This window comes from Pygocentrus nattereri, chromosome 27 (genome assembly GCF_015220715.1).
Source record: "Pygocentrus nattereri isolate fPygNat1 chromosome 27, fPygNat1.pri, whole genome shotgun sequence".
In the NCBI taxonomy this organism is placed as follows: domain Eukaryota; kingdom Metazoa; phylum Chordata; class Actinopteri; order Characiformes; family Serrasalmidae; genus Pygocentrus; species Pygocentrus nattereri.
In genome coordinates, this window is record NC_051237.1 from 21,022,898 (window position 1) to 21,045,090 (window position 22,193).

The 22,193-nt window shown below is 40.8% G+C and overlaps 1 protein-coding gene across 4 annotated transcripts in view; it reads left to right on the top strand.

Moving 5' to 3' along the window:
• The window catches only part of gabbr1b (gamma-aminobutyric acid (GABA) B receptor, 1b), a 223,113-nt gene that overhangs the window by 165,407 nt on the left and 35,513 nt on the right, over nt 1-22,193 (top strand). For all 4 annotated transcript variants that reach the window (XM_037535400.1, XM_037535401.1, XM_037535402.1 and 1 more), the window contains one exon: nt 12,151-12,228. In XM_037535400.1, the coding sequence (XP_037391297.1) occupies nt 12,151-12,228 (78 nt within the window). The remainder of the gene's footprint in view (nt 1-12,150; nt 12,229-22,193) is intronic.

Here is a 22,193-nt window from a genome sequence, read left to right on the forward strand (position 1 = left end):
TCTGGAAAGGCTTTTAACGAGTGGCAGCTGCAGGTAAAGTGCTGCGTTTGGGCGGCGATGGTGCTGATCAGTATGCTCTGCTGCTCATGGGTGTGGAGAGATGATTTATGAGTCTGCTTTCAGCCTACAGGTGGCAGGTGAAACACCCTAAAGCTGAGTTTTCATGCTCAGATGATCCAGATCTGAATGGTGCTGAGAAGATTGGAATGCAGAGAAGAGTCCAGTCTCAAACTCGCTTTTTTCCTTTATCTGTTGTACCTTCATAAAATAAAATGACAGATAAGTAGAAATGAACTTGTAGTGCCCTTTTAAAGTGTGCAGTCACTGTTTTGAATCATATAACAATAATTTTATTGCAGATGCATTGAACAAGTTTGAATTCCTGCAGTAAAATTAGTGAAAATGCAGAAAGTAAATTTAAATATGACATTTTTCTGCCATCGGTTTGTGGTTTAGTGTCTATTTTATTCTAGTTTGAATCTACATTGTATAAGTTATTATTGAATAATAGTTATTGTATGATGAGTACAGATGTGACAGTACAACATATTGCATCTTATTACAACTTATCACATCAAATTTTATTACAGTATATTTTATTGTGTTTTATTTAGGGCTGCAAAAAGATGAAGGCTATAGTAAATAATGAGAGTACCACTTTAAAATAAGAGTAACTATAAAGGTTCATAAATAGCAAGCTGTGGCATTGCTAGGTGTTTGGTATGGTATCCCAAGTGGTTGCTAGGTGGTTGCTATAGTATCCTAGGTGGTTAAAAAGGCGTTGCTAGGTGGTTGCTGTGATATCACAGGTAGATGCTTAGGTATTGCTAGGTGGTTGCCATGGAATCAGATGTGGTTGCTAGGATGTTGGTAGGCAACTGTTATGGTATTCCAGGCAGTTGCTAAGGTGTTTGTAACTGGTTGCTGTGGTAACCCAGGTGGTTACTAAGATGTTGCTAGGCAGTCGCTATGATATTTTTAGCAGTTGTTAAATTGTTGCTAGGTAGTTGCCATGGTGTACAAGGTGTTAAGTCGTATGTGGATAGTTGCCAAGTGGTAACTGTGTGTTGTTGAAAATGTATAGCAGTCTATGCCAGGAAGGAGGGATGACAAAACAACACATAGAGGAGTGCAGGTCAGTATAGCTGTAGATAAGAGCTTGGGGACCTGCCCTTAGTGAGTACATGCAGTTTGTTTGCTATCGGGCAAAGACATAATTGAATGTGTATGTGTGTGTGAGGGGGTGGGTGGATATTTGGCTGGGTGGGGGGCAAAATTAATGGCAGTCTAGGGGACAAAAAAACACCAAACAGCTGAGTGCAGGTCAGAGCAACACTGAATTCATGCTCCGGGTCTGCCCTGAGATAGTATAAGCAAAACAGAGTATTTTGGTCAAGCAGAAATGCAGTAGATGGATGTATACATTTTTACCCCTTCATTTCTATGAGAAAAAATTCTGAATTTAGCGAAGATTATATGAAAATCATACATTGGAACAAAAAGCTCAACAAGCACACCATTCCTGATGAGACCAAACATCCTGGAGTTGGAACGCTGACAATATTTAGAAAACTGCCGGATGAGTTAGCAGACAAAAATCTGGCAGAAAAATAAAAAGATAAAGAAGAATATAAATCTGACAACAATAGTGTTCAGTCACTATAAGGCACCTTTTAGCCACTCCTTAGTTTTGCTGTATCAAACCGTATGGAATCGAGACACTGCTGTATTGAATCGAACTCTGTATGTGGTCAATCACTGCAACCATAATGACGAGCGAACTGTAGCTTGTGCGTAAAAAGCTTCATATTGCTTGTTGAATAATTTATTAAATGTTGGACGGTTTGCAGAAGAAGCTGCTTTTAAGTCTCTGCCAAATTAGCTTTTTTGAAGTGGGGCATTTTTTTCTTTTTTAAAGATAGTCTTCGCATCTTCAGTCCGAATGTTCTTTCAGAGCTCGAGGAAGACATCCGGCTGGATTTCAAATCCAAGTGCAAAAGGCCAACACTTCACATGCTATTAGTCCTCAGGATGGAAGCTTGGCTGCATCTTCAGCTCACCCACCTTTTACACCTCACACAGAGCCAAGCTTTGTTTCTGAGTTTCACCCTGCCAGGATTTTTCCTCTCTGCTTCTTATGCTTCCCTTGTTGCTTCTGACATCGTCCATCTGAGTGTTTCGTCTAAGGGGCCTGGTCCTACTTTTGTTTCCATGGTGATGCAAATGCAGGAAATGCAAATGTCTGAACAGAGTGGTTAATATGGCCTCCTGGCCTTTGTGTCTGAAGGGTGGTCTGTTGGTCTTAATTGGACGTTCTCTCTGGATGTTTGTGCCTGCATTTCCTATATGACCACAGCACTGTTTCTTTTAACCCCTAGAAATCTACATTGTATTTACTATGTGTTTAATTAATAATAACATTATATATTAATGTATTTGTAATAACATAGTTATATGATTAATTACATTTAAATTCACATTCTGTTTTAAAGGTGTGTACATGGGAAGGCTGCATTGGACATTTGTCAGGGTCTTAGAGTAGAACTTAATGAAAAAAATACTTGTCTGTAATTTCTGACCCATTTATGCCTCTTGTACTGAAACTCTGCGAGTATTTTAGTAGTACTCTAATTTCATGTTTAAGCTTTGGTTGATAACAAAAGGGCTAAAATCTTGAATTGCCCAAAGAGCATGCACAGCTGTTAGCTTGGCATGATCAAAGAGGTGTTTTTTTTCCTGTTTTGTGACTCTAACTGAAGGCCTAGCTATAACAAAGCTCACTGGGAAGCTGTACATGCATTGAAACACCTCTTCCTTAGGTTAACATGTGTGAGCTATTTATTAGAAATGAAACACTTAACTGAGGCCCTGTCCACACTTATCCAGATATTTTTGAAAGCATATTTTTTTCTCTGGTTTTGGCTTCCCATCCACATTCAGTCACTGAGAGTGCAGGTTTCTGGAATTGCTCTACAGAGTGTAGGTTTTTGAAAACTCTTGCGGACGGCCAAAATGTAGATTTGTGAAAATACTATCACACTAATAACGTACTAGCTGAATAGCTGTTTTCATTTAATCAAGTGTAACTACACCTTAAGACCTTTTTTCATTAATAGTTGATATGCATTGTTCTGTAACGCTAATATACACCAGGCTTGCTTGAAATGTGTAAAAAATACCATTTTTATTGTGGTCAGTTCTGCCTCTGCAGCGCCCCCTCTGGTTCAACTCTGCTATACCAAAGTATGATGATACGTCACAGTATGCAAATCAGTAAACTAACGTTGCCACCCCCTGATAACACCCTACTCGTGCCCCGAGTCATATAGAGAAATGGCCATGCTCATCCCGCCCTCATAAATATGAAACCATACAAGTCTGGAGCGAGGGAGAACATCTGGTTATATCGAATATAGACGTGCTGAACAGATCATACACTAGCTGTCATGGTTTTAGGGAATGTTCTACTGTTTGGTCGCCTCTGCTCCTCGTAGCTAATTTTTTTTGGCACTGCGTTAACTTTTTGGTGGCTTGAGTCAGCGACTCATACTGTTAAGGCAGTGCGTCTTGGACACCTTCCCCCCATCAAAGATGGGGATGGTAGTAGAGAAAAATCATCAAACTCGTAAGACTCACAGTTGCAAAAATGCCAGTTGATTCTGTCACTTTCCATACTTTCTGGTAGCTAATGTACACTAGCTCTAAAACACAGCAGCCCAGCCCATACGGTTTGCCTCGCAGCCCCACCTCCAAACCCATACAGCACTGCAGTGCCCTTCCCATTGTGCCACTCCCATTTTTGAAGTTGAGGCAGGGGTGGAGCTGAAAATAGTGGGGTGTGGTTAGTATGCAGGCCAGTTTGGGCAGGATTAATTAATCAGGTTTGATAGCATGTTTGTAACTGAATTTAGCTTCAGCGTGTAATCAGCTGTCAGAATGTACTGAGCTCAGTTCTTGTAAATGGGGTTTCAGCTCAACTACACATATCCAAATGATCAATGATGCCAAATATGTGACGTGATGATCGTTAACCAATGTCTGATTCGAAATAAGTTCTAACTCCACCATGCAAATGAAGTAAATATTACTCAGTCATATTACTATACACTGCCACTTTGATTATACATTTATGCATATTCCATACTGCACTGCCACTTTGTTTGTTTGTCCAGAAATATTGCACATTGCACTGTCACTTTGTCACTCTGTCTATGAATGTTATATTGCACAACTGTTAACACTGGTTATGGTTTATAGTACATAGTCACTTGTTCATTCACTGGAGGGGACATGCACCACTGCATTGGCAGCTACATAGTATTTATGCAGTTTACTTCTTATTTTTGTACTGCACATTATTTTTATTGTTTTTAGCCTGTTATTTTATTTTATTCTATTCTTCATCTTTACTTTCTATTTATGCTTCTGTGAATACTGCAAGACAATACTTTGCTCCTGTTCATTTTGCTCTTGTTTTGATCTGTGCTGTGCTTTGTACTGCACAGTAAATAGAAGTAATGGAAGAATTTCCCTCTGGGATTAATGAAGCGATTTATCTGTCTGTCTATCTAAAAAGCTAGAAAAACGCCAATTCTTTGCCTGGTCAGGACCGCGTGGACGTTTCAGAGATGTAACTATAGCAAACAATGTAAATATAAACAAACATACAGCAGTAAGTGTAGGCTTTCTTTCACTTTTCTTTATTAAGCTTTTATTTTCTGGTAGAAATTGAACTTTGAGTCTGTGTGAAATAATGAATCATGGATGTCTGAAGGCCTGCGAGTCAGACTCACTTTGTTTGAAAACCTCATTAGCGTCTCAGCATGCTCTATATTTGTGCATTCTTATAATCCCTGCTGACAAATCCCATAGAGACCATGAAGTGAAGTACTTCTGTTGGTATCTAATGGTTTTGTAAAGTGTTTTGCCTTTTTAAAACAGCGTAAAAGATCCTAATGGTTTAACAGGTGGCCCCTGGCTGATTCTAAATGCCTCAGATAGTTCCTAATGGGATCTAAAGTTATTCTGCAGGAAACTATTGGTCTCTATTGGATATCATTAAGCCGATTCCCAGTATAAAGGTCCTTTTTCAGCAGGGATGTTTATCTTGAGGTGTTTGACATCACATTTTATAAGATATTAACACTTTCTATTGGGCTGGAATGCTCATGCGAGTGTTTTGTGTTCTTTTTGCATCCTTTTGTGGATGGAGAGATTTCAGAAGAAGCTGCTGGTGTGGATGGATCTTTTTTATTTTTGAAATATTTTTTTAAAACTGTCCCAATACATGTGAATAAATAAATACATACCCGAGAGGAAAAATGTCTAGCAGTATAGTGTGGTAGAAAGAATATTGGTTAGTGGGGAAGCTCATTTTATTGACCTGAGATGCAGACAACGTTTAACCCAACCAAAAAGTCTGAGAGTTGTATGAACTCAAGTTGATTCAACTCAAGAAAAGCCATATAATCAGTTCCTATATCATTTTGAGTTGAGCTGACCTCTCATTTGTAACAATGTCAGGAGGCGTTATAGATGTTCTAATGAGATACAGATTTTTTCTATGGGCCATTAGAACATTAGCAGTAAGGCTGCACGTCGTATGCTGTTATTTTATCATCATTGTGATATACACTCACCGGCCTTATTTGAGTTCCTGTTGCCTTTCTATCATCTGGAACCAGTCTGCCCATTCTCCTCTGACCTCTCACATCAACAAGGCATTTTCGTCCACACAACTGACCGCTCACTGGATATTTCCTCTTTTTCGGACCGTTCTCTTTAAACCCTGGAGATGGTTGTGTGTGAAAATCCCAGTAGATCAGCAGTTTCTGAAATACTCAGACCAGCCCGTCTGGCACCAACAACCACGCCACGTTCAAAGTCACTTAAATCCCCTTTCTTCCCCATTCTGATGCTCGGTCTGCACTTCAGCAAGTTGTCTTGACCACCTCTACATGCCTAAATGCACTGAGTTGTAGCCATGTGATTGGCTGATTAGCTATTTGTGTTAACAAGCAATTGAACCTAATAAAGTGGCAGGTGAGTGTAGATTACCAAGAAAACACTTTGCAAAGGGCCTTAATAACAGAAATGTCTCTGATTTATCAAGACTGAAATCTGGATTTAACAGCACCACTCAAATGGCAGTACCCACACTGTACACTTATTTAATTATGCTCTAGTAGAACCACTAAAATGTAGAACGTACCAAGAAAAAGCGTGTGAAAAGTCAAGTATCATTGCCCACTATTATGTTAAAAAGTAAATAGTGTCAGAACACCAGAGAACAAGATCGTGAGGATCATATAATCTAGTCTGAAATATTGTAATCATAATTTTATCTTTATTGCAATAACAGCTTTATTGCACATCCCATTTTTCATCCATATTGCGCAGCTCTAATGAACAGCCTGCAGTGCTGAGTGCGTTGATGCTCCAGCTTCTGCTGCGACACACTGATTGGATCATCTTTGCATTTGTGGCTGTTTCGGAGGCTTGTTTTTGAGTGTTTTTTGATCAGCGCCGCTGTGTTCTCCTGTTCAAGCTGTGCCCATATCGCCCGTGTGCCCGCCTCTTTGTTTGGCACTGTTAAAAAGGAAGTTTGTGTTCGCCTAGAGTGTTTTTTTCACCCTCCTGCTTTGTAGTACCCGTTCCAGAAAAGGAGATTGCTGTCTTTGATAGGTCGTTAGTTTGAGGCTAATTGGAGCAAGGCATGGCTCCAGACAATGGGACGATGCTGCGACTGAGTATACGGCTGGCCTCTGATAGTTCTCTGTACTAGAGCGTGGCTTTATGAGTCACAGTGCAGAGCTGCAGATACAGGCCAGAAAATTCCAGTCTGACACAGCCAGGCTGGAGCTGTTTAAAGCAGGGGTCCGATTCTGGTCTTGGGGGGCTTTGATTCAGCTCAGTTCTGTGATTTCTCTGTGCAAACACACCTGATTCAACTTATCAGCTAATTAGCAGGCTTAGTAGATGTGTTTGGAGGGAAATCTCTAAATTGCGCTGGACTCAAGCCTAATAGGAGCAGAATTGACCCATACCTGCTCAACAAATGGGCTCTTTCATAGCAACTGTTGCAAAGTTGAACAGAACACTGGCACAGATCCCATTCAACTTGATGAGGAGTCGTAACTCAGTTGGGTTTTTTTTTGTTAAAAAGCTGGGATCTAAAGATTTCAGTAGCTGGAATTTATTGATGTAGTTTAAAAGCTTCATATTGTCTCTCTTTTTCTAAGGAAAATCTTTAAATAACTTCAACTGTACTTCCATAGTACAGGCCACAGCATTAACTTAGCTTATCAATGAGTTGCCCACCCCTAAAAAAACACAAATTTAGTGAATGATCCATGTGAAATTGTTCATTTGCTAAAACAGATCTCCAGAATCATGTTTTTTTAATGGAATTTATGGAATTTTTTTTAATGACTGTAACGTGCCAGAAGAATTCAGACACTTGCAGAAAAAAGAGGCTTTACTGTTAGATTCACAATCCAGGTTCATGGTCAATTAACAGGCATAGGTCAAATCGAAAAAAGACGTCCAACACAAAAAGACAAATATAACAGAAGTCCAAAAAGGGTCATACAAAAGGCAGCGTCAAAAAACAGGCAAATTATGGTCATACACAGGAATATACACAGAGGAACGCTCAGTAGATCAGGAAAGACACAATACCTCACAACTAGGCTAGTCTAGGCTAAAGCCCAGGCTTGTATACTAAACTACATAGGTCAGGACAACAAGACAGGTATACAGAGTTAGTATTCCAGTGACTGTGAACACTGATTGGAGCATGAGGGACGGTCAGGAGTCATGTGATCTCCCAGACAATTCTAGGAGATGGAGTGTCTCTCAGAGCCGGAAGGATGTGTGACAATTACATTTAGTTTTTTGGCAAAAGCAGATAAATCCAACAGTCATTTCATGTTTCCCAGTTAAAGCCATATAATGGATACCCGTTTCTTTAAAGTACTTAAAGTACTTCTACATTAAAGAAGTAGATAAAGAGCTGAGATTTGTAACAAAACAGCCCATTAATGGTCAATATTGAACATCTATAAGATCATAGCTCGGAAAATCCTATGGCTGAATCTCAAATGGCTCCCTGCTCCCTCTGTAGTGCACTATGTGAGTTATGAAATTTTGGCTTTTACACACAAATATTGCGCTTTATGTCGAGTATGAATTGTGCACACATGGCTGAATCCAAACTAGTTCTCTGTTTAGATGCAGCAGCTGTTATTTTAAGGCCTACGTACTGCACTTTGCAAGGAGAAGGGATCCGTTTGAGATTCTGCCTGAAAGAGTTTGCGGCAGCCTTGAGTCATCTGACCCGAATACTGCGCACTGATTCGCTGATTCATTTATCAGGTTCTACTCGAGAACAGCGCTGGTGTTTCACTATTCCTGCTGTGAAACGTGAACTTGCAGTGCCTTGACGATGGGCAATAGCAAGTTTTGTGACAAAGCTATTTAGGGTCAGAATGAGCTGTGTGTTTGAATAACTCTTTTTTTAAAGGATGGCGTTTATTGTTTTTTGCGAATGAACTCTTCGTATAGCAGTGAGTCTCAATGACACAGTCTGATTGGTTGAGAAGCATTACATCTGTTATGTTATTGGCAGTGACGCACAAAAATGAAAATGACTGACTGTCTCTCTCGCTCTCTCTCTATCTCCCTCAGTCTCTCTTTCCCTCTTCTCCCCTTTTCCTTCTCTCTCGCTCTCTCTCTCCTTCCTTCCCTCTCTCTCTCGCCCTCTTTCACTCCCTCTATACCTCCCTACCTTCTCTCTCTTGTTCTCTCTCTTTCTTCTCCCTTTTATCTCTTTTATTCCTTCTCTCTGTCTCCCTCTTCTTCTTCTCCCCTCTCTCTCTCGCTCCCTCTCTCTTCTCTCCCTCCCCTCTCTCTCATCCTTTTCTTCTCCCTCTCCCCTCTCTCTCATCCTTTTCTTCTCCCTCTCTCTCTGTCTCTTGCTCTCTCTCTCTCTCTTCTCCCTTTTATCTCTTTTATTCCTTCTCTGTCTCTTCTTCTTCTCCCCTTTCTCTCTCTCTCTCTCTCGCTCCCTCTCTCTTCTCTCCCTCCCCCCTCTCTCTCTCTCTCTCTCTCTCTCTCTCTCTCTCAGACAGATCTCCCTGGGGGAATCTGAGGCTGAAGCTGAGTGTAGTAATTATGCGTAATGATCACCTGATAATTATAATGGTTCTCACTTAAGCTAATTTCTTGTTGTGTGTGGGGGCGGAGGCCCCCGGAGCCCTGTAAAGACCCCCATGCCCGTAAGCGTGTGTAACTGAGCGTGTGTGTGTGTGGTGGTGTTTGTGCCTGTTGAGTGATGTCCTTAGTTTAAGTCTGATTATACCAAACGAAGACGTATTTCTCCGTCAGCCTCTCTCTCGCTCCGCAGCGGCGCTGCTCCAGCGTTTTACTGAGTTACTGCATCTGAAGCTGAGTTAGGGCAAAAGCAGCGTGTGCGGCGCAGTGTGCAGCACGGTGTGCAGCGCGGTGTGAGCGCGGTTGATGCGGGAGCTGGGAGGATTGATGATGGCGTCTGCTCTGAGGCTGCTGAATGTGTCTAAAGATACAACGAAGTGTTTTCATTAAGAAAGCTGTATAATTTCTGAGCTGTCGGACAATATTGATCTCAAATGTTCTGTAATAGGACGGACACCTCTCTGTCTCTCTCTCTCTCTGTCTCTCTCTCTCTCTCTCTCTCTGTCTCTCTCTCTCTCTGTCTCTCTCTCTCTGTCTCTCTCTCTCTCTCTCTCTCTGTCTCTCTCTCTCTCTGACTCTCTCTCTCTCTCTGTCTCTCTCTCTCTCTGTCTCTCTCTCTCTCTCTCTGTCTCTCTCTCTCTCTCTCTGACTCTCTCTCTCTCTCTGTCTCTGTCTCTCTCTCTCTCTCTCTCTCTCTCTCTCTCTCTCTCTCTCTCTCTCTCTCTCTCTCTGTCTCTCTCTCTCTGTCTCTCTGTCTCTCTCTCTGTCTCTCTGTCTCTGTCTCTCTCTCTGTGTCTTTTTCTCTCTGTTTGTCTCGGTCTGTCTCTCTGTATTACTCTCTCTTACTCTCACACTCTCTCTGTATTACTCTCTCTCTCTCTGTCTTACTCTCTCTCTATCTCTCTGTATTACTCTGTCTCTGTCTTTATCTCTTTCTCTGTCTCTCAATCTTTGTCTTACTCTCTCTGTCTTTCTCTCTCTCTGTCTATGTCTATCTCTCTGTATTACTCTCTCTCTCACTCTCTCTCTGTCTTACTCTTTCTCTCTGTCTCTCTCTGTCTCTCAGTCTTTGTCTTACTCTCTGTCTTTCTCTCTCTCTCTCTCTCTCTCTGTATTACTCTCTCTAGCTCTCTGTATTACTCGCTCTCACTCTCTCTCTATCTTACTCTCTATCTCTCTGTATTACTCTCTCTATCTTACTCTCTCTCTATCTCTCTGTATTACTCTCACTCTCTCTCTGTCTTACTCTCTCTATCTCTCTGTATTACTCTCTCTCACTCTCTCGCTGTCTTACTCTCTCTCTTTCTCTCTGTATTACTCTCTCTCACTCTCTCTCTGTCTTACTCTCTCTCTCACTCTCCCTCTATCTCTCTGTATTACTCTCTCTCACTCTCTCTCTGTCTTACTCTCTCTCTATCTCTCTGTATTACTCTCTCTCTCTGTCTTACTCTCTCTCTATCTCTCTGTATTACTCTGTCTCTGTCTTTCTCTCTTTCTCTGTCTCTCAATCTTTGTCTTACTCTCTCTGTCTTTCTCTCTCTCTGTCTATGTCTATCTCTCTGTCTTACTCTTTTTCTCTCTCTCTCTCTGTCTTACTCTCTCTCTATCTCTCTGTATTACTCTCTCTCACTCTCTCGCTGTCTTACTCTCTCTCTACCTCTCTGTATTACTCTCTCTCACTCTCTCTCTGTCTTACTCTCTCTCTACCTCTCTGTATTACTCTCTCTCTCTCTCTGTCTTACTCTCTCTCTACCTCTCTGTATTACTCTCTCTCACTCTCTCTCTGTCTTACTCTCTCTCTATCTCTCTGTATTACTCTCTCTCACTCTCTCTCTGTCTTACTCTCTCTCTATCTCTCTGTATTACTCTCTCTCACTCTCTCTCTGTCTTTCTCTCTATCTCTCTGTATTACTCTCTCTCACTCTCTCTCTGTCTTACTCTCTCTCTATCTCTCTGTATTACTCTCTCTCACTCTCTCTCTCTGTCTTACTCTCTCTATCTCTCTGTATTACTCTCTCTCACTCTCTCTCTGTCTTACTCTCTCTCTATCTCTCTGTATTACTCTCTCTCACTCTCTCTCTCTGTCTTACTCTCTCTCTATCTCTCTGTCTTACTCTCTCTCACTCTCTCTCTGTCTTACTCTCTCTCTATCTCTCTGTATTACTCTCTCTCACTCTCTCTCTCTGTCTTACTCTCTCTCTATCTCTCTGTATTACTCTCTTACTCTTTCTCACTCTCTTTCTCTTTCTGTCTTACTCTCTCTCAGTCGCACTCACTCTCTCTCTCTCCCTCTCCCTAATTTCTTTCTATCGTGTTTCTTTCTTTCATCTTTCTCAATTTTCTCTTTCTGTACACCTCTTTCTCTGACTTTCTCTCTCTCTCCATCTTTCTTTTTAATGTCTGTCTTTCCTCACTCCCTCATTCTTTCCCTTTTTCTCTCTGTATGTCTCTCATTTCTCTTTCTTTCTACCTTCTCTCTGTATGTTTATTTCTATTCCTTTCAATCTCTTCATCTCTCCATCCATTTTTGCTCACTTTCTTTTTATGTCTCCATCATTTTAACCGTAACCTTTCGCTCTCTTCATTTGTTTTTTTCTCCCCCTCTCTTGATATTCTCTCTCGCTCTCTCTCTCTCTCTCTCTCTCTCTCGCTCTCTCTCTCTCTCGCTCTGTCTCTCTCTCTCTGTTGTGCTTTCTCATTGCCCCCCCCCCCAGTTTTTTCTTATTCTCTCTCTGTCTTATTCTCTCCTTCCCTATTTTCTTTTATTCTCTCTCTCTTTCAGTCTTTCCTTTCCTATTATCTCTCTGTCTGTCTGTCTCTCTCTCTCTCTCTCTCTCTCTCCATTTTCTCTTATTCTCTCAATCTAATTTAGATTCTCTATTTCTCTCTATTTATCTGTCTCTCTTATTTACTCTCTTTCTCTCTCTCTCTCTTTAGGGGGGAGCTATAAGAAGATTGGATATTATGATATGACCAAAGGCAATCTCTCCTGGTACGGTAACGACAAGTGGATAGGTAAGACTCACTGAAGTGAGCTTTCTTATATTTCACACACTCTCCTGTTTATGGCTGCCCACCATGCTTTCTTCTTTCCTCTGCCTCTTTTTTTCTCTGTCTCCCCATCCATCCATCTTTCTTTTCTTTTTCTGAAGCACTGTTGCTTTCACTTTGCCCTGCCTTTATTACTCTCCGTCTCTTACGGTCACATCCAGAGCCACGGACACAGACCCATAAAACCTGGATCCACCGCAGGCTCGGCTGCTGGAGGCGCTTAATCAATCAGTCAGTCAAATTCTATTTAGCATTCTGTCCGTGAGAACAGTGCCGCTCCAGAGAGCGCTACCTCACTGCACGGGTATAAAAAAAAAGAAAAGAAAAATGAATGGCATTAGAAAACTGCCACTAGGTAATTCCAAAGCATAAATTGAGCAAGCACACTAATAAAAATGTGCCCCATATAGCATGAGTGATGGTTTCATTTAATTTTCAAATCAAATTTCATGACCGGTTTAAGCTCAGTCTCAGGGACGGTGTGGAGAAGATGCCACATGACAACTGGAACAAAACAAACCAGAACAGACCCAGACAGGTGTTTAGAGACTCCTCTGCTTCCTGCTGTGGACTGTGTGAGTATGAACAGGCCAGTCGATGCCAGCAGTGGTGACTCACGCTCTCCAGACCGGTTTTGTCATCCATTTAGTCTCTGTGTGGACGAGTTGTTGACTAGTCCAGGGGTTTCCATGCCTAATTCTGGAACCTTCCTGCCCTACGCATTTTAGTGCTTTCTTGCTCTTTTCAAGACTAAACATCCGATTGATTAGTCTAATCTGAAAGTTCACTGACCTTAGCTGCTTAACATTGCTAGCTAGGTAAGTTCAATTCAGTTAATGGGGGGAATTCCACCAATTTTGCTACATTTCTGCATAATTAAATGGTTAAGAAGTCATTCAGAGTAGTTTGGCGTGAAATGCTCATTTACTCTAAGTGGTTCTCCATGCTTGCGCATCATTTTGGATCGGATTATTTGTAGCGAGCATGTAAATGAAGATTTTCCATCAGATTGTTGAGTAGAGTGAGCATTAACGCCTCAGTCTTAATCTAAAATCAGAATGTATTCAATTGGATTGGCAAAATTCTTTGCATGTAAACACAGCCAGTGTTGTTTTTAAAATACATACAGGGCATTGACAAAATAGTTCCCAAAGAAAACTTTTGTTTTTCTAGATTCATCACTATTTTACCATCATCAACATTACATATAAAAACTCAGGGTCACACTTTATTTTGATGGTCTGCTACAGATAATCTACAGATACTCAAATTATTAACAGACTTTCTGGTGATACTCAATTGATTATCAACAACATTATGGTTAGGGTTAGGTTTAGGATTAGGGACAGATTTAATAGAATCTTTCACATGCAACTTTAAGTTCAGTTGCATTTAATAGCTATTCAGTTAAAAGTTAGTTAGACAGACTGAGCATCTATAAAATATCTGCAGTGAATATTTACAATGGCTGTATTTGTGTAGACATTGCAAATCCTGGTTTTTATCACCCAACACTGAAAAGAAATCAGAGTTGGTAGGTTTCTCTACAGTGAACTATTTCACATCAAACCACTCGGAATTACTTTCTTTACTTTTTTCAATCTCTGTAATTGAAATATGCAGAAAATATGCAGACATTTAGAAAAATTATTAGCAGCTTTTAAATTAAGCTAAAATGTATTTGTATTTTGCTTTGTGTAATGCTCGTTGCCTGTAGCGTAGTGGTGCATTTAAACAGGCATATGGTGTATATCAGGGATGTCCAGTGTGGGCCAGTGTGGCTGCAGGTTTTCAGTCCAGCAAAGCAGGAGAACATCTGATCTGTTGTTGAAGACCGAGACCAACTGATTAAACAGGTAGAATCAGGTGTTCCACAGCTTGTTTGGAATGAAAACTTGCAGCTGGCCATTTACAGATAAGACTGGACACTGCTGGCATACATCCACCTCTTAGTAGACTGATTTACCATAGACACACTTCAACATAGTCAGAGCTGTGTTCATGGGTGTATTTTGTGCTAAATTGTTATTTGACCATGGAGCACAAAGACTTCAAAGTCGTCCAATTGCAAGTCTTATAACCAGCGTGCTCCTTTATATATTACGATGTTTTCAGTGGCAAGAAAAAACTCCCTAAGAGCAAGAGGGTGAAACACTGAGAGAACCTGAGGCTCAAAAGACAATTCATCCTCCTCTGGTTGACAGTGAGTAGCAAAACAGTAACACAACGAAATGAGTAATAGTTATGAGGAAAGTGAATAAAGACACAAAGTGAGGATAATCATTAGTTGGAATTCAGATTAAACAATGAAAACCAATGGGTAATGTTACAAGCCTATTAGAGGATATGTATTTAATGTTGTAATGCTGTGACTTGCACCACTTGCTACTGTAGGGCATTACTCTAAAGCCCATTTCACACCAGGCAGGGTAACCGTGATGCATGCGTGAAGCGCAAAAATACACTTTGGGCCTATTTCTGACATGCACGCCAGTTTTTTTATGCAAGAACAGTGAAGAAATGCAATGTCTATGGTATAATATACAGTCAGGGCTAATAAACAAATCAACGAATCTAGTTTTATCTCTTTGAAATACCTTAAGTAGGTTAATGTCGGTATCTCTTACATTCTCTTAATGTAGTGCTACATCACCTGGTGAGAAGGCCAGCAACAATCAAGGCAGATAGTCAAAATTTTATTGTTGATCTCTGTCATCTACATAAAGTTTATATGAGTAATAAACTGACAATACCGATGTTTATATTACGTGAAAACTCAACACAAATGGCAACCGCTATTGCTTCGAGACGTGTGCGTCCAGTGTGAAATAACAAGCATGGTGGAGTGGTTCCAGATTAACCTGCATGCCACATCGCATCTGATGTGTGCCATCAGCTTTCCCATGGTGTACGCAATATCCCCACTTCAGCTCAAGAATGGCTTATTAATGGTATGATTAGTTGGATCAGGTGTGTGGAGAAAACACTATAATATGCAGAATATGGATACCGCAGGACTAGGAGTGGGAACCATTGGACTAACTCACTAATACACCCTCTGTCTCCAATATCCAGGCTGATATTTTCATTTTATTCTGCAAACCTCTGTGCCTCACTGACAAAGGTTGCGTATAGTGTCTGTTATTGGGACCTCTATGGCAGTAGTATGAGGGGCACAATAAAGAAACAAAGCAGATCCAGCATAATGTACGTCATTGTTCATTTGGAGTGGGAAACCGTGTCACAAAGGTTGCAGGGCTTAAAAAGGTGCTTAAAATATGAGGCACAGCTCCAAAAGTCAGTATTTACCTTTGCACAGCTGACCTGATATTAAATCATTTCTCTGATTTTTCTTTTTTTTATCCTGTTTCATAGTCACTCTGCATTGTAAAACTCTCATTTTCAACATTTGAGAAACCATTTTTACTATATAACAATATTTTAAGAGGTTTAACTTGGGAATGTGTATAAAACAGATGCATGTTTACTTTTTGTATCATTAATAATAAACTACATTTAGAAATTATGCATTTTATTTTTAAAAAATTCACAGATTTTAGTCACTGGTGTCATCAGGACTCTTATGTTACACTTTAACACAGTATTTTCAGCTCTTATTAAACTGCTTCTGTGGGACGTCGCTCATCAGAGAGGATCTCAAAATATGAGAAGTCGAGTCTCACTCCCTCACTCTATTTAATTAATTTATCAATAATTTTATTTATCAGGCAGCACATAACTTCTATATGTCACTGGTCTTATGTGCTTTAATGACTGTAATTCAAATTTTGTCAAAATAATGCCAAAAATCCTTTTTATTACTGATTTTAAATAGTTGCACAAGGTCACCCGACCTGATCAGTCAGCCAATTTACAAAATCCTCAGTTTTAACCAGAATGTCACTGGAGTCATCGTCACTGGTGTTACACCACATTTATACGACACCAGTGACTGTAAAATATGTTTGGAATTAAACTCTCCTTTTTGCATATATGATAATAGGAGAGGTTCATGGAAATATTAAGATTATTTAGTTTTAGGATGAAAGAAATAGATTTAAAAAAAATATATAGACCTGAATTCCCACTCCAGATGGAGAATGACCCATATAGCTGATGCTCAAGCCATTAAAACATGCCTAGAACGGCACTAATCTTAATACTATAGATCGGACAAAGAGATCGCAAGTGGGCAGCTGTCAAATACTCAGGGTAGTGAAATGTGGTAACAGAAGCAGTTGTCAGGATGCAGGACGAGGAGGGCCAAGAAAGTAGTGTTTCTGCTAAACAACACAGCTAAACATGCTTCATTGGGCTGGAAATACACAGGATGAAACCACTGACAACTGCACATTAAGATTATTCTTTTCTTTAACTGTGTTAATTGATGGCTAGTCAGTAATGCTTGTGCTTGTGTGGATGTGTGACTGATGATGTGCAGTGTCACATCACGGTGTTGATTATGCAGCCATTTGTGCTCCACAAGTTCTCCCTGGATATGATAAATTTGTGCCTCTGAGCTTTTAAAATGTGCTTTTTTAAAAATCCACCGAACCGTTGAGTTTCATAGAAACTGTGGGCAACCACCGTCACGAACAGCGCTTATTGTGATTTTCACAAACCCTCCTGGAAGCTCCTGGATGGGACCGCACGGATGCTGCATTTGTTTATTCCACTTTCCCACCGGGAATCAATGCAATCTGCTGATGCAGGATCCTGAGATGGTGCTTCTGTGTTGGTTCCTCTTGCTCTCTGGACCTGCTAGACCACCAGCTGAGTGTGCCATCCACCCTCATGATGCCTCTGGCTACTGTTGAACTCACCAGAGTTGGCCAGAATTCAGAAAAGCTTGTCCAACCTAGCAACAGTAGCAGCTACTAAAGAATGCATTTCATCTTTCTATGCTTCGGCCACAAATGCATTCGTCCATAGCAACTGTTCTGAGAACTGTCAGACAAGCTTTACAGAGTGCTGGCTGAATCTCATGTGAAGAAATGAGAAATGAGATGACACAATAATCATTTTTCAGTTTCAGCATGTTTATTTTGTGTGTGTTAGAGTGGAATGGGTTAGTGTATCTATCTATCTATCTATCTATCTATCTATCTATCTATCTATCTATCTTACTATCTATCTATTGGTCACGAATGGTAATAAATTCGTCCTCATTTCCCCAATCCGCCTAGTTTTGATAAGCTACAATAACACAGCGCAGCTCTGTAGTCTGTTTTTGTATTTATTTATTTGTTGCAATAATGTTCATGTTAATTTAATCAGGTAGGCCATTAAGAACAAATTGCTGCTATCAGAACAAAACCTCGTATCTCCAAAAGTTTACAAGGAAGGGAAAAAACCTTTCTTACCTTTAATGTAAGTCAGTGCAACAAGACTTCATTCCAAGTCATTTTGGGTTGTTTCTCATGGTCAATTCATCATGAAATTTACACACAATGTGTACCGAAACAGACATTTTCAAACACTGTCAAAAACTGAAAAATGTCAAAAATAGAGACAGGAGGTTTTTCCTACAGCAGCAAAATTCATATTTGGCAAAAAAGTAATGTAACATTTTAAGCCCTTAAAATGACCAGGGCCTGCAGACGGACGCAGTTTTATTACACACTTCTGTAACCTAAGAACAGCTCAGTTTGCCCCGAGGTCTTTGTAATTACTGAATAATAAGCCTTAGTATGTAATAAGCCTGAGATTTTAAAGGGTTAAACTAAAAACTCAAAATTATGTAGCAAATTTAAACCTCAACCAAAGTTTATACGGCTAAATGGGATTTTTATCAGCTACCTGTAAAGATCGTCCTCTCAGTGGACATGACAGAGTTCATTTGTGGGCAGAGCATTAGATCATTTCATTGAGTTGACCTGAACAGAATGGAGCTGTTGTCAGGCTGATGTGAAACCCCACGTCATCCTCTCCACCTGTAACACCGGCTGGCAGCGGTGCTTGCATAGAGGGCATCAGAATTACAGTGATCTTAGACCTCCACCAGACTGTGTGAGTCCCAGTGTCTTGTCCAGAGTGGACGATGAGGAGAAAGCAACGGCCGTGCATGCAGAGCATGTGCCAAGGTTAGTGTCTGAGTGTGGTGGGGACAGTCTGTGCTGTTTGGGAACAGCAGACACATGCCCTCCGTCACCATGGAGACACACAAGCTTATCCCAGGCCGTCGTACGCTCTGGCAGGTTGTAAAGTTGCCGTAGTGACCCTGTAACGCAGTGACCAGCCCTGTCCTCCTGACTGCTGCTGCTCTAGGAGACGGCACAGCGGAGCTAAAAATAAACATAAACACACGGCAGAACGAGGGATCCTTGAAGGGGAGCGTGACTTTGCTCCAGAACGGACGCCACATGCTGACCGATCGCAGCGCTTGATTTGCTGTGACCCCTCTAATGCTCCTACTTTCTCTCTCTCTCTCTCTCTCTCTCTCTCTCACTCTCTCTCTCTCTCACTCTCTCTCACCCCTGATTCTGATTGAACAACTGTTGATTGGAGTACCCTGTCGCTCTCACACTTTCCCCCTCTCGCTCTTTTATGTCTCTCTCTATTCTTTTATCTTTCTTTTTTCCTCTTTCTCTCTCTTTTCCTCTCACTCTCTTTCCTTCTCCATTTCTCTCTTTTCATCTCTCTTTTTTGCTCTCTTTTCCCCTCACTCACTCTCCTTTTCAGTTTCTCTCTTTTCCTTTCTTTCTCCCTCTCTCTCTTTTCATTTCACCCTCTGTCACTCTTGGTCTCTCTCTCGCTCTGTCTTCTATATCTTTCTCATTTTCTCTCTCTCTTTTCCTCCCTCTTTTCCCCTTGCTCTCACCCTTTCCTTTCCTCTTTCTCTTTTTTCTCTCTCTGTCTTCTATATCTTTCTCTTTCTCACTCTCTCTTTTCCTCTCACTCTCTTTCCCTTCCCTTTTCCCTCGCTCTTGTTCTCTCTTTCCCTTTCATTTTCTCTTTGTTTATTCCTCTCCCTTTATCCTTCTCTCCCTTTTTTATCTTCTGTGTCTTTTTCTTTCTTCTCCCTCTCTCTTTTCATCTCTATTTTTTCTGCTCTTTCTTCCTCTCTCCCTCTTTTCCTTTGCATTCTCTCACTCTTGTTCTCTCTGTTTTTTCTCCCTCTCTTTTGCGCTTGCTCTTGCCCTTTCTTCTCTCTCTTTTCCTCTCTCCCACTCTTGCCCTCTCTCTTAATCTCTCTTTTCCTTTCCCTCTCTCTTTCTACCTCTCTATCTACCCCTTCTAGCTCTCTCTGTCCCATTTGTTTTCACACTCTTTTTCTTTTCCTCTTTCTCTCTCTTCCCTTCTCCCTCTATTCAACTCTTTTCCTTTTCACCTTTCTCACTCTTTCACTCTCTTTTGCTCTCTCTCTCTCCTAAAACCAGGCTGTGTGGTCAGAGGAATGTTGATACTTCGCCCTCTATCTCTGTCTTTTGCACCCTCACTCTCTGTATAGCTGTTATTTAACTTTTTATTTATTTATTGTTTATTTCATACTCTCTCCCTCTCTCTCTCTCTTCCCTTCTGTCACTCTCTCTGTTCAAAGTGAAGTCTGCTCTTCTCTGCCGTCTCCTGAAAATCAGCCTCCTTTAGAGGAATGTACTGCACACCTCTCTGCATACTTCCTTCTTTCTCTTCTTTTTTCTTCCTCTCATTTCTCTTTTAGCCATACTCTTCACTTCTCTCACTGCCCCCCTGCCCCTGAGTTTCTCTCCCTCTCTTTCTGTCTCTCTTTCTCTGGTCGCCCCTGACAACCGCTGCATCGCTGCCTCCTTCTCCCATCACCGTAGCAACCATTATGGGGCTTGGTTGCCATGGTAACGTACTGTCCCGATTCCACCATCAAGGTCAGGGAGAAGTATTGAGCAGTGAGAGCACAGTGGCCCAGAGGACACGGGATGAGTACACAGAGACACTCTGCAGGACACACACACACACACACACAGATCTGCACAGTTTGAGCTGTTTACGTAAACCTGAAATGGTTACTTAGATGGATGTAGATTTCCAGTCAGGGCATAAATAGATGCGCTGCTCTCCTCCGCACACTGTAGGTGTGAAGTCAGACTTGCACTGCTTATATACTAAAGCAGAAACTGTTAACCCTATCGAATTTCTTTAAATCTGCCATCAGAGACGTTATGGCATGTGCACGTCCACACTGCGTATATTAAAACATATCAGCATATAGAATCTGTCTACTGCAATAAAAGATGCATGAGGCTGGGTTTTTTGCTGGGTGCACTGTGATTTCATCAGAGTGGTCTCATTTAAAACGTAGGTTCGATCGGTAAGTGGAATAAAAATGCCGTTCTGGGAGCCGAGGCTTTCATGTTATCCTCGAGCAAAAGTGAATGCAACACCAGCCCTAATCGCACAGGTTTAAGGCTGATTCCTGGACTCTTCTGTAGTGAAGGTCCATAGGACTAGAAGACTTTAGAGCCCTAACAAGAGCCTCACACCGTGTCAATAATGATTCTTTAGGAAATACACCTGATATGAAATGTACATTCCTGTTCATGCCTTTTTCATAATGGTAGTTTGTGAGATAAACGGAGAAAATCTACAGATTATTTACATTATATAGCTTTGTTAGATCATATTCTTTACATGTCAAATGAATACAGTAACAGCACTGAGAAATCACACGATTAACAGAGAGGAGTAGACGACATTAAAGGGTTAATGAAGCTCATTATTTTTGGCCTATTGATTATTAAGGCTCGTGAAAGATGCCTGCAGATTTTTTTCAGGAGCAATTGACAGAAGCTGCAACAGGCGCCTGGTGCCATCTATCTATCTGAAACACTATCTGTCTGTCTATCTGTCTATCTATCCACTCTGCAAAACATGGCATCTTGTCGAGTCAAATTATCTTAAATATACTGAATAAATCAAATACTTCTCTTCTTGAGATTGTTGTAAGCTTAATTAATACCATCTACATTCATTCTATACATTTGTTACTTGTTTTGAGTAATTTTATTAAGTAAAATGATCTTGCTATTTTGGCAGATATGATTGCTTGAAACAAGCAGAATTATCTGCCAGTTTAGTGAAATAATTTTATTTGATAAAATTACTTACAACAAGTGAAAAGTGTCAAAAAATAAGCTAAATGATCTTATGATAAGTGCACAACCCTCTCAAAATGGGAAAAATTAGATCGACTAGATTTAAGATCATGTCACTTGACAAGATTCCATTTTTGCTGTGTATCTATCTGCGCTCAATGGCCAAAAGTATGTGAACATTCCTCTTAATTAATTATTCATTATTATTGTTATTCATTAAATTATTGTTCAGGTGTATCAGCCACACCATTGCTAACAGATGTACAAATTTAATCTCATAGTCATGTAGTCTTTGTAGACAAACTCTGGCAGTACAATGAGTCATACTAAAGAGCTGAGTTGCTCTGTCATAGCATGCTGCCTTTTCATCAAGTCTGTTCATGATATTTCTGCTCTGCTAGAGCTGCCCTGGTCAACTGTAAGTGCTATTTCTGTGAAATAGAAGTCTCAAGAAGCAACAGAATTTCAGTCATGGTATGGGAGACCACGCAGACAGCTGAAGCATGTACCATGTAAAAATCATTCTGTTGCATCACTTACTGCCTCTGGAAGCAACATCAGCACAATGAATTGTGCATCAGGAGCTTTATGAAATGGGTTTCCATGGCCGAGTATCTGCACACAAGCTTAAGACCACGATGTGAAATGCCAAATGATGACTGGGCTTGGGAGCAGTGGAATTGTGTTCTCTGATGTGATAAATCACGCTTCACTGCCTGGCAGTCTGATGGATGAATGGATACACATTTCCACAGACACACAGCAGAATCTTGTGGAAAGCCTTCCTAGAAGAGTGGAGGCTGTTATCACTGCAAAGCGAGACCTAAGACAGACTAAGGCCTGTTTTTTAGAATGGGCTGT